This window comes from Piliocolobus tephrosceles, chromosome 10, assembly GCF_002776525.5.
Source record: "Piliocolobus tephrosceles isolate RC106 chromosome 10, ASM277652v3, whole genome shotgun sequence".
NCBI classification, from domain to species: Eukaryota; Metazoa; Chordata; class Mammalia; order Primates; family Cercopithecidae; genus Piliocolobus; species Piliocolobus tephrosceles.
In genome coordinates this window covers 93,670,388-93,683,328 of record NC_045443.1, presented here as the reverse complement: position 1 = coordinate 93,683,328, position 12,941 = coordinate 93,670,388, and the positions used below count along the sequence as shown (strand labels likewise).

At 46.9% G+C, this 12,941-nt stretch overlaps 1 protein-coding gene across 1 annotated transcript in view; it reads right to left on the bottom strand.

Moving 5' to 3' along the window:
• Positions 1-12,941, bottom strand: part of ELK3 (ETS transcription factor ELK3) — a 76,051-nt gene that overhangs the window by 43,454 nt on the left and 19,656 nt on the right. Inside the window, exon 2 of the mRNA XM_023231432.2 lies at positions 2,654-2,862. Coding sequence (XP_023087200.1) covers positions 2,654-2,860 — 207 coding nt within the window. The 5' untranslated portion in view covers positions 2,861-2,862. The remainder of the gene's footprint in view (positions 1-2,653; positions 2,863-12,941) is intronic.

Below are 12,941 nucleotides of genomic sequence, written 5' to 3'. Positions count from 1 at the left end.
GCATGTGGGCATGGGTGTGTACATGTGGGCATGTGGGCATGGGTGTGTGCATGTGGACATGTGTGTGTGCATGTGGGCATGGCTGTGTGCATGTGGACAGGTGTGTATGTGTATACTCGTGTGTGTGTGCATGTGGACAGGTATATCTGTAGAAGGAAAGACATGGAGCAATTTCTTCTGGTGGCCAAAGACTACATGACACAACAGGATAGGAGGCTGCTCCTGCCCTTACTGCCAGCTCCAGCTCGATGCTTGGGGCTGCTCATAGGTCATGTGGCCAGTCCCCATGTTCTGTCCGGCAAGAGAGAAAAGGGCAGTGCAGGCAGGGAGGCCACACCAGCCACCTGGACTCCTGACCTTGGACTCTACCTGATGCACATCGTTTGCTGGGATTTTTTCAATACTGAAGTTGTTTGTTTCCCTTTTTTTTTTTTTTTGGTCCCTAAGAGACAGGATCTCCCTCTGTTGCCCAAGCTGGAGTGCAGTGGTGCAATCATAGCTCACTGCAGCCTCAAACTCCCAGGCTCAACTGATCCTCCCACCTCAGCCTCCCAAGTAGCTGAGACTACAGGCATGCACTTCCACACTTGGCTAATTTTTAATTCTTTGTTGAGACAGGGTCTCGCCATGTTGCCCAGGCTGGTCTCGGACTCCTGGACTCAAGTGATCCTCCTGCCTCAGCCTCCCAAAGTGCTGGGATTAGGTGTGAGGCACCATGCCCAGCCTGAGGCTCTTGGTAACAACCAAAACAAAATCTTAGGTTGTAATACCCTTTGGACAGCCTGACTGCCTACCTGGAACTCAAGACATTCAAAGGGAAAGGAAATGAATGGCCCAGAAGGCAGGGTGTGTGTGTGCCTTTTGGCTGGGAACCTGGGCAGACCAGCTGGGTTCAAATCCGGGCTCTGCCACTCACTGGCTCTGTGCACCTGGGCAGGTTGCTCGTCTAAGCCTCTGTGTTCTCACGTGTGTAAGGAGGATGATGACGGCAGCACCTGTCTATGGGGCTGTTGTAAAGTTTAAAGGAGACAAGGGGAAGAAGTGCTCAGCACAGCACCTTAGACATCTAACAGAAAGTGCCAGAACATACTTGTTGACTGAAGGCTATGAAACTGCTCTCTCTAGAGATTTAAAAATCTGCCCAAGGGAGATTAGATGTAGTTTAAACAGGAATGGCTTTGCTAATTTTGTGAGCAGTCATTTCCAGCCCAGGACATCCCTTCATGCTAAAGAGACACAACCCTTAAGCCCCCAGGCCCAGGCCAGGGAAGAGATGAGTCAAGTCCCAGACACAGAGGGAGGACTTCTTTCTTTGGTACCTTGATTGAAAACAATGAAAATGCTTTTTGAGTCTCAAAGCCCAGCTTTTAGGCACTCTGCCAGCAGGCAACGGGAGGGTTTTCCTTCAGCAGCCCCAGCTCCCACTGCAGAACTTAGAACCTGGGGAAACACGCAAAACAGTAAGCCGTCTGCGAGGCTTTCAGACTGCAATTTGCAAGAAGTGCTTTTATATTTTAGTAGGACTCTGCAGTAAGTCAGGATTAATTAATTGCTACATTAAAGGAGAGCACCTTTAGCATTTCAATGACATAATCACGTGCAATTACGATCATATAAAAGGAACACTTTATAATTAATGATGTCTCTACTTCCTGAAATGTATAATCCTTATGTCTTAAATTCCAAAGAGGCTGGCAGACAGCAGGCCCTAAATATAGATCAGGAACTAGTATTTAAATCAGTTTTTAATTCACCTTTTAATATGAATAATAAAACCAGAACAAAAGCTTACCATTATCACGGCTCTAGCTCTTTATGTCTTAGAGACTAAATATTCAGCAACAACAGATTCAAACTGAAATGGTCAACAATTACAGGCCAGAAATGGTTCTCCTACATAGCAATAATTTTGCACTAGCAAGCACATTAAAATTGCTTTTCCAGAAATGCATTAAAACTCACCCCAACTGTCCTGGTTTTGGCAACCACGTTATACTATCACTTAACAAAGCACTCTGCCTCATCTCTATGACTTAAAAATGAATGTGTTTTTTCTTCCAACTAGGGAAGTTTCCCATGAAGCTGCAAGCACCAAGTACCAAGCAGTGTTCTACGTATTAACATGTAATGGCTCGGCTGGTCATCACGACAATCCTGAGCCAGGATTCCTATTCCTATTATTATTCCTATGCTGATTCTTGTTTTATAAATGAGGATACTGAGGCACTGAACTGTTTAAAAACTAATTTGCCAAAGCTACCACCTCCCAGGAAAGGTCCCTTTAATTGAACCACAAAGCTGATAGGATAAACAGACTTTCTGGATTTTAACATGCATTCTGTCATTCGACCAATTCAACACGAGGAAAGCCCCAGAGCCTGCCTGCATCTCATTTCTATTGTTAGCAAAGTTCTTCAGCAAACTCAGCCGAAAATGCAGAAGAAACAAAATGTGACCCTCAGTAACATCCAAAGGGCTTGCAGAGGGTGGGGAAAATCCCTACCGCACAGTTTTTCTCCAAAAAGAAGGCATACACTGCCCGTTTTATTTCCTAATTTGATTCATCGCACGCTATTATCTTCTTTCATCAGGGAACTACTCAGAGGGGATTCCACCCTCCCCAAGACAGCCTCGTGCAAGGTCAAGGGTTTACCTTGTCATAATAGTATCGCAGGGCTCTGCTCAGCTTATCATAGTTCATATTTGTTTTGTTTTTTCGGAGTCCCCACAGCTTGGCCACTTCTTCTGCTTTGAGGAGCTTGAATTCACCATCGTTCGAGGTCCAGCAGATCAAATGCTCATGTTTCTGATCCAGCAGCAACTGCAACAGGAACTGCCACAGCGTGATTGCACTCTCCATACCTGCGGGGAGAGGAGGCGAGGTCAGAGCTGGAGGTCACAATGCCGACCAAACTTGGCAGGGAGAGCGGGGGCTTCAGAATGGGCAACGCAGCTGTTCCCTCCTTCCCCCGGTGAACCTAATAAAAAGTAAGCTTTCACTTCCATCTCAATGGGCCACTCTGAACCGGGAGCTTCCTGGCTGCATTTCTGTAAGCAGCCACAATTCAGAAATACCGGGAGGCCCTGTGGTCCTCCTCTATTCACCACATATGTCCCCGCGAGCGACAGCAATGCATGGGGAATAATGTGGAATCATGATTAATGACATGACCACTTGCAGAACGGGTCCCCATTCAAACCGTTCCCCACTTAACACAAGTGTCTATTCCCGCCCATCCTATCGATTTCTCTGTGGATCCGGGATACAGTTTGGATGTGTGTCCCCGCCCAAATCTCATGTTGAATTGTAATCCCCAACATTGGAGGTGGGGCCTGGTAGGAAGTGACTGGATCCTAAGAGTGGATTCCTCACGAATGGTTTAGCACCATCCCCCTTGGTACCACACTTGAGTTAGTGACTGAGTTCTCATGAATCTGGTCATTTAACAGTGTGTGGCACCTCAGCCCTGGCTCTCTTGCTCTTGCTCCGGCCATGTGACACGCCCGCTCCCCCTTTGCCTTCTGCCATGATTGCAGGTTTCCTGAGGCCTCCCCAGAAACCCAGCAGATGCCAACACCATGCTTCCTGTACAGCCTGCAGACCTGTGAGCCAATGAAACTGCTTTTCTTTATAAATTATACACTCTTGTGTATTTCCCTATAGCAATGTGAGAAAGAACTAACATAGTCGGTCTCTAACTAAAATGCTGGACCCCATGCTAAGTGCACTTTATACAGGTGCCTGGAACGTCTCTCCTGTGGTTGTGGTATACGTCTACGTGTAACTGCCTTTCCTACTATGTGATGAGCTTCACGAGGAAGGGACTTCGCTGGATTACTTTGTATTGCCAGCACTCTGATAACCCACACAATGCTCAAAGCTGCCCAGTCCGTGGATGCTTGTGAAACTGAACGATCACTGCCAATTGCAGAGACCTTCCCTTTCCCGGCACTCATCATGCTGCAGGTCAAAGCCATCATCGCAGGTGCACAGATGGGAAGAGCAATTTCTCCCACGAAGAGACAAAAACCTATACAATGTTATCCTTTTCCTTCGACTCTGGTGTGAACTTTTTAAATGCTATTCCTTCTGGCTAAAATGCTGTTCCCTCGCTTTGGAGCCTGGTGAACTCTTTCTCATCCATTGTGACCCAGTTCAAATAGGGCCTTCTCAAGGAAATTTTTCCCCACTCCTGGGCAGTTTCTCAATTTCAGGCATTTGAGGACTTCCATGACAACAGGTATTTATTCTAAGTAGTAATAATAATAATAATAACCCATTTGTGTTATCAATGCTCACTGCATTTTTAAAAAGGTGGCTAGACTGGCCTCAAAAGCTTTGCCACAGATCAACTGTTGTGAGTGGCACAGAGAGCTGGGGATCATCCCCTTAGATGGGAGGGAGACACTGAAGTCCTGGTGAGCAGGGGGTGGGGGAGAGAAACTGGAGTGACAGCAACCCGGGGGTTAGCGCTGGGAGACCTGGAAGCCAGAATAATTGCCTTGGGGAGGGTTATTTGTACCAATATTGTCAACCCCACAACTCCTCTCAATTACAGGAAAGTAGACTCGGAGCGCTCTCCAATTACCTACAGGGCATTTTATTTAGGGCTCTTTAAAGGGGATATTCTTTACAGAAATCAGTATTAACCGCAATGGTAAGACAGTCACTATCATTTCATTGCCGGGTCAAAACCACCTTTGCATCTCCCGAGTCTTGCAAGCCCCCATTTTGCTGGGATGCATGGCAGCTGACCAGCCTCAACTCCTCCTATGAACCACCCTTCTGATGACTTGGATATGAGCCACAACTTTCTTCTCTTCACTGGCACTAAGAACGGCTAACAGTTGTCGCAAATTCTTGAGATTTTCTTGGCCAAACACGTCAGACAGTCAGCTTTAACGTGTCTTTGAAACTTTACGTGCCTGCTCGGATGAATCTGCTCCTAAAGGCAGAAGGCTGCCAGTGGGTTTGGAGGCCTGCAGGGAAGGGGCTGTTGGGCCTCTGCTTGCATGCCAGGTAGGAAAGTGGTCGGCCACCGCCACCCTCCACTTTTAACTGACATCACGTTCCAAATGGGACAGGAGGGCAGCAGAAACATCTATCCATGTATTTCACACTTAGCGTTTCCACCTGCCTGGCCTCCTCGGAGCTTCCTGTGTGCATCACAGAATCACTTTGCATTGCAATCCAACCCCGTGTGTCAGAGACCACGTCCTGGGCATGACTTATGAGAACCCATACTGCAGACTTGTTAAACATTCTCAACTCCCCTCTCCTTAGGTGACTGTGTAGGCCTGCACTGGAGTGGCTATGGGAGGAGTGCTGACACTGAGGCTTTGCCATGTGATTGCATTTGGCCAGGAGACGATGCGGGGAAGTGACAGCATCCCAACGCTGAGCTGGGGTTTTGGGAGGCATCGTAAGTTGGCACTTTTCCTCCTGTGCTGCCAGGAAGCTGCTGCCCCAGAACGAGACACATGGAGGTGACCTGAACTCAACCCAAAGTCCGAAGCCAAGCCCCACCCACCTAGCGTCTGAAGCAGCATCAGTGACACTGACCTGTGAGAAAAATCAATGCCGCCGTAAGCCAGTGATCTTGCGGCAACCTGTGACGCAGCACCACTGCGGCAAAAGTTGACTATTACAATACACGATGTCTTGGCTTAAAAAAAAAATTCCCCCTTTGCTGGGGTGCCGTTGTCTTTACGCTCTAGAGCTTGTGTTCAAAATCATGAGAAAGGCCAGCTGCGGTGGCTCACGCCCGTAATTCCAGCACTTTGGGAGGCTGAAGCAGGTGGATTACCTGAGGTCAGGAGTTCAAGACCAGCCTGACCAACATGATGAAATCCCATCTCTACTAAAAATACACAAAATCAGCCAGGCGTGGTGGCCCGCGCCTGTAATCCCAGCTACTTGGGAGGCTGGGGCAGAATAGCTTGAACCCAGGAGGTGGAGGTTGCAGTAAGCCAACATCGCGCCACTGCACTCCAGCCTGGGCAACAAGAGGGAAAACTCCATCTTAAAAAAAAAAAAAAAAAAAATCATGAAAAAGTATGTTACTAGGTGTGGAGGGATTGGCTGATCACCTCTTTACTCAGAGGCCACACATGGGCTAAGTGGCAGCCATGGGTGCTATGGCCATAGCCTCAGGCAAAGGTAGAAGGAGAGAAAGAAAAAGGAGAGGAGAAAGCGTAGAAAGGGAACAGGCAGAGGAGCAGTGGTGGGGGTGGGGACCTACAGATATCTGGAATAAAGGAACTCGCCTAGAGAAGGCAAGGAGCTGTTCACTAGGAATCACAGAAATGCCCCCACGGGTTCAACCAAGCTGCAGAGCTTGGGTGGCAGCTGCAGGCACAGGGGACCATCAGAGGATCACTCAGAGGAATTGCTATGCGCAACATCACTCCGGCGGAGGTGACTAAGGGCTCCAGCCTCTCCTGTCTGAGGTGTGCCCAGCCTCACCCCGTGCTGAGAGCCTCATTCTCCTCTTCTTGTGTTCTCTTGAGCCACTCCTTGACCCTGGTGGATCCACCAGTTTCGATGACTGGGCAGTCACGTAGCCTTCCCGGTGGAAATCTCAGCCAGACATTACTCAGAGCTGAGTTGAAAAACTACTTTCCTGTGAGCTTATCATTGTATCTACAAAGATCAGTCACTCCTGTCTACCTCACGCCAGAAGTCACTCTGGGGTATCGTGGAGGTCCCAGGCAGCTCCGGAACCCACCATCCTCTCTGGCCAGAGCCATCTGCATGATGAAAATGGGTGGGTGTATGTGGCAGACGTTTGGGTAGGGGGACAGGTGGGCAGTGGGCCACCGGCTGCCACAATGCTCTCCATATTGTTTTTGTTCCACTCGATGTAGTTTAACTATGAGATCAAGTTTCATAATTTACACAACTATTTTCACATACAATCACACTGTACATTCCACTGCGCCTCTGCCAGCTGGAAATTTTGCCAGCTAGGGTGTTGGAAAACACAAACTTTCTACCATTGTGCTGGGAGGTACGCCCTTCCAAACACCACTAATGCTACAGATTTTCACGAACTCATCTATGAGTCTCTCTCTCACCAGAAAAGAAATTTAAACGATTTTTTTTTCTCAAGTAATTCCTTGATACCTAGAATCCTTAATGAAGTCCAAGGTCTTAACAGGCAGGTACAATAAAGCCTATTTATCTGGATGCCACTTTAAGGAATGCGAGTAATTCAGACAGCACTCTGTGGCTTTTATTAAATCAACAGTTGAAGAAAGTGGTTGTACTCGAGATTCACGTTTGATAGATTATTATGCACATGGAGGCCTGCTCTAAGTTAAAATGTTTCATCCGCCTAACTTTACTTAGCTGATTTCCCACCACTCTGAGCTTCAAATATGTAGAACACATAAAAGAAACGCTAGAAATCTTTTTTAAAAAATTCCTTTTATCTGATGAGAAAATGCTTATCTTGGCCAGGCACGGTGGCTCATGCCTGTAACCCCAGCACTTTCGGAGGCCAAGGCGGGCAGATCACGAGGTCAGGAGATCGAGAACATCCTGGCTAACACAGTGAAACCCCGTCTCTACTAAAAATACAAAAAATTAGTGGGGCGTGGTGGCGGGTGCCTGTAGTACCAGCTACCGGCGAGGCTGAGGCAGGAGAATGGCATGAACCCGGGAGGCAGAGCTTGCAGTGAGCCGAGATCGTGCCACTGCACTCCAGCCTGGGTGATAGAGCAAGACTCTGTCTCAAAAAAAAAAAAAAAAAAGAAGGAAGGAAAAAAAGAAAATGCTTATCTTTCCCCTGCCTGGACCCCCACTTTTTTAAGATTCAGTGGGTACACGTGCATCATGTTTGTTCCATGGGCATACTGCATAATGGTGGGGGTTGGGCTTCTAGCACACCTGCCACCCAAACAGCCAACACTGCACCCAACAGGTAATCTTGCAGCCCTAACTCCCTCGCTCTCTCCCCACTTTTGGAGTCCCCAGTGTCTATTATTCCCATCCTTATCAGACCTTATTTTGAATGTACAAAATTTTATCAGGTATTTTAATGCCATTCTTTTTGCAGAATTGAACTCTGTGCTTTCATACTGAGGCCCACCAGTCTGCTTTTAAAGGCATCATTGCTCTTACAGGAAGAGGTGCCTCCTTCACATCTGATACTTTCTGGTTTCCTCTGACCTCACCTCAACCTTGCAGCCTGCAGGGCTTCCTGCCTCTGGCTGGCCTCTCACCATTTCCACCAGCACTGACCAGGACCATGGTCACAGGTGGCTGAGGCCCAAACCCTCCTACTCCACAGGGCAAAACCACCTGTTACTTGCCCCAAATCCTTTCCCTTTGTAATGTAGAGCTGTGATCTGCCACGGCAGAGTGAAGTTAGATGATTTAGAGCAGCTTGTCAAATGTGAATCATATGCATACCTCCTTTAAAGGAGCAGGAGGCAGGAGGAAAAGTGATGTGCTCTCAGTGTTGACAATGTTTTTTTTTTTTTCTTTTGAGAGGGAGTCTCACTTTGTCGCCCAGGCTGGAGTGCAGAAGCACGATCTCGGCTCACTGCAACCTCTGCCTCCCGGGTTCAAGCGATTCTCCTGCCTCAGCCTTCCAAGTAGCTGGGACTACAGGTGCGCACCACCACACCCAGCTAATTTTTTTTTGTATTTTTAGTGGAGATGGGGGGGTTTCACCATCTTGGCCAGGATGGTCTCGATCTCCTGACCTCAGGTGATCCACCCTCCTCAGCCTCCCAAAGTGCTGGGATTACAGGCATGAGTCACCGTGCCCAGCTGAGAAATTCCTTTGTTAAAAAATAATTTTCAAGAGGGTAAAATCATGGCTCTCATACAGATAGCAAAACGAACACATTCAAGATTTTATTTCACTTATAATTCAGTAGGGAACCAGGCAGACGTTATAATGAGTTCAAAAAAGCATCTGAATAATAGAGGCATTTATAGAAAAAGAATATTGAAATAAATGTGTAAATGCAGACAAAACCAGGGGTGGGAGTCAATGGCACTCTGTAAGACAGAATTCGGCTGTCTATAGAGGAGAATTATTTCACGATCCACTACCTATAGTCAACAACGTTGTAAAACAGCTTCCAAGAAATCAGAATCACATCTGGAGGGAGTCTTCTCTAGAGTCAAGAATGCAGTTTTTCACTGAAGCATAATTCTTTTCTTTTCGACTCGGTCTCACTCTGTTACCCAGGGTGGAGTGCAGTAGTAGCATCATCTGAGCTCACTGCAGCCTCAGCCTCCTGGGGTCAAACAAGCCCCCCATCTCTACCTCCCAAGTAACTTAGCTACAGGTATGCACCACCACGCCCTGCTGTTTTTAATGTTTTGTGGAAATGGGCTCACTATGCTGCTCAGGAGTCTCCAATTCCTGGCCTGATGCAACCCTCCTGTCTCAGCCTCTCAAAGTGCTGGGATTACAGGCATGAGCCATTGCATCCAGCTGCATATCTATTTTCTATAACTCAAAGCAAGTGCCAGTGAAGCACTTTCGTCTATTTGGAAGGTAAGCTCAGATTCCGGCACCCGACTCTCTGGGTTCAACTGCAAAGACTCGTCCTGTCTGGCTGCGAGACTTTGGGGAAGTTACTTAACCTTTCTGTGCCTCAGTATCCTCACAGGTAAAACGCGACTGGTACGATCAAAGTATCTCCCTTTCAGGGTTGTTGTAAGAGTTACAGAAGTTACTAATAATGCACTTAAACTACACCTGGAGCAGAGTAAGTGCTACTTAAATGTTAACTACGATTACCTGTTAGTCTACAGGGACTCCTCCTGACAGAGCTGGCAGTGGAGTCACGTGGCCTTCACCAGGCTGGAAGGCATTATGTAGATACTGCATCCACCTGGGCTCTTCGTCCATGCGGCAATGAGCCCCACACAGGCACTGAAATCCAGGGAGACTCTTCAGCCGCATGGTGACTATGGTTTATAAGGTGACTTGGAGTATGCTTCTGTTCTGTAGTCTATCATCAAACGTGAAAGCACAAAAAATCTAAATGCTTGCAGAAAACTCAGATCCCGGAGTACAGATTCTCTGACTCTGAGAATTTAAATGCTGACCCTGAGCCCTCCAGGCTGTGTGACCTCAGGAAAGAGGGTCCTTGGGGCTCTCACCTTCCCTGGGGGACACTCTGCTCCCATCTATGTGGCTTCTCTGGAGCGGGAAGGGAGAGTTGTTGGGTCAAAGAGGGAAAAAAGAGACATGTTCTAAATGACAAGCCAAGGGATGATGATGACGCCGCTCCTGGCCGCTGAGACAGGGTCCACAGGAGGACACTCATGGGCCAGTCAGGGCAAAAGACACAGAGTAGAGAGGCGTGGAAGGGCCGAGAGTCAAGTGCTTGACCTCTGGCACAGAGGGAAGGGACATTTTTGCAGACTCTGAGTGATTATTTTCTGCCCTTATTCTGTTTTCAGCTTTTTGCACTTAAAGAATGCAGTTATGAAAATAGTTTGGAGGCCACGCGTGGTAGCTCACGCCTGTAATCCCTGCACTTTGAGAGGCCGAGGTGGGTGGATTGCTTGAGCCCAGGAATTCGAGACCAGCCTGAGCAAGAGTGAGACCCCGTCTCCACAAAAAATACAAAAATTAGCTGTGTGTGGTGGTGCGCGCCTGTCCACCCAGCTACTCAAGAGGCTGAGGTGGGAGGATTGCCTAAGCCTGGGAAGTAGAGGCTGCAGCGAGCTGTGATTGCGCCACTGCACTCCAGCCTGGGTGACAGAGCAAGACCTTCTCTCTCTAAAAAAAAAAAAAAAAGTTTTATGGCCCTCTTTAGTCTTTCCAATGTTTTTTTTAACTTTGATTCATTCTTTAATCCGACGCAGCCTCAAAGAGAAAGATGCTATTGACAGAAATAATGATCATTCTCATTACGCCGTGCCCGCCTCCGCCTACGTGAGAGCTGTCAGGTCACATGACACGATCCCAGCTTCAGGCATCCCAGCTCCTCCTGCCTCTGTTCCCCAAAAGCTACTGGCCTCTTCCTGGAGGCTGATCTCCTTCCTGTCGGCCACAAGGTGGCGCCAGACGTCTTAATGTGAGTAGGAGCCGCACAGACTCCTTATGCAAAGTATGAGGTTTTTGCCTCCATTCTTAGAAGTCGAAATGCCCACTTATTTGTTCTTCTTTCTACTGATGGCAACCTAACACTTCCCTTTGCATGTTCCTTGTTTCATTTTTACTGAGGTGGGAGTTGAGGGGGCAGAATTAGCTTTTTCTTAAGCTTCTATGTGGTGGTAATTAAAGAAACAAGGCAATTAAAAAAAAAAAAAAAAGCAATAAAAGCCCAAGAAAAGGAGAAAAACTTCTGGGTAAGGAATAAACAAAGTAGGTGCTCATGAGGTACGTATGTCTTTTTTCGTTTGTTAAACTTTGCATGGTTAGAGGAATGAAGATGGATTTGAACACTTCTTCTGGAAAATTCTGTTGGGTTCAACTCCTCTGCCAGTATCTACTATGCGTTTCCATGTCATGATGTTATCATTGTCTAAGACAAAGGGTAGAAGCCATTTCATTATAGAAAATGAACGCTGTACTTCAGTCAAAGAACTGGAAGACAACATTTTATATTATTGGGGATCTGCAATAACTCAGCACAGAGTAGTATAGGTATTAAGTAAATAAGGATAATATTTGGGGGAAAAAACCAACTTATACAAGTTCTGAAGTCTTTTTTATTATTTCTGTGAGTTGGAAGATTATTAAATTTTATTTTCAAAGGACATTTAAATTATTTTAATCATTATCATTGTGTATAAAAAAGGGATGAGGCCAACTTCGTGTCTCCCAAGCTTTTCATTTATCAAAAAGTATTTGCCTTCTGTGAATATCTACAAATTGTCCATTTAAAAAAGGGTAAACAAAAGTAGGTATTGCTCACCTATTTATTTACCCTTTACAGTCTGCAATGGTTTTTGTTGTTTTTTGGGTTTTTTTTTTTTTTTTTTTTTTTGAGACGGAGTCTTGCTCTGTCGCCCAGCCTGGAGCACAAGTGGTGTGATCTCAGTGCACTGCAAGCTCTGCCTCCCAGGTTCAAGTGATTCTCCTGCCTCAGCCTCCTGAGTAGCTGGGATTACAGGAGTGCGCCACTGCATCCAGCCCATTTTTGTATTTTTAGTAGAGACAGGGTTTCACCATGTTGGCCTGGGTGGTCTCAAACTCCTGACCTCAGGTGATCCGTCCGCCTCGGCCTCCCAAAGTGCTGGGATTACAAGCATAAGCCACCGCGCCCGGCCCAGTCTGCAATGTTTTTTAAATAACTCTTCCATCTTGGAAAAGAGAAAGACTGCTGGGATTACATGCCTATACATGTTATATCTAGCACAATGCAAGGATTACTGGGTTTTTAATGAATGGATTACATGCTTGTAATCCCAGCACTTTGGGAGACCAAGGAAGGAGGATAGTTTGTGCCTAGGAGTTCAAGATCAGCCTGGGCAACATGGTGGGAGACCCCATCCCTACAAAAAATACAATAATTAGCTGGATGTGGTGGCACACACCGGTAGTCCCAGCTACTTGGGGAGCTGAGGCAGGAGGATCACTGAAGCCCAGGAGTTTGAGGCTACAGTGGGCCGTGATCGCATCACTGCACTCCAGCCTGGGCAACACAGCGGGAACCTGTCTTTAAAAAAAAGAGAGAGAGAGATTTTTCAGACGAAATCACTGACAACCACTGAAATAACAACATATGCAATTTACTGTGTGTAAATTACCCCTCTTTCCTTCTGAAACTATGCCGTCTCTGGCTAAATTAGAAGTAACTCAATTGGTTTGTCAGTGACTTTTATATGGGTGAGTTTTCTTTGGAAAAGTAAATGATGGCTTTGTTAACTCCGGCCGAGAAAATGTCTTACAACCATTCTACTTCCTCCCACATAATTCACTGCACCCCACCCCACCACCATACAATCCAGCCCCATGTTA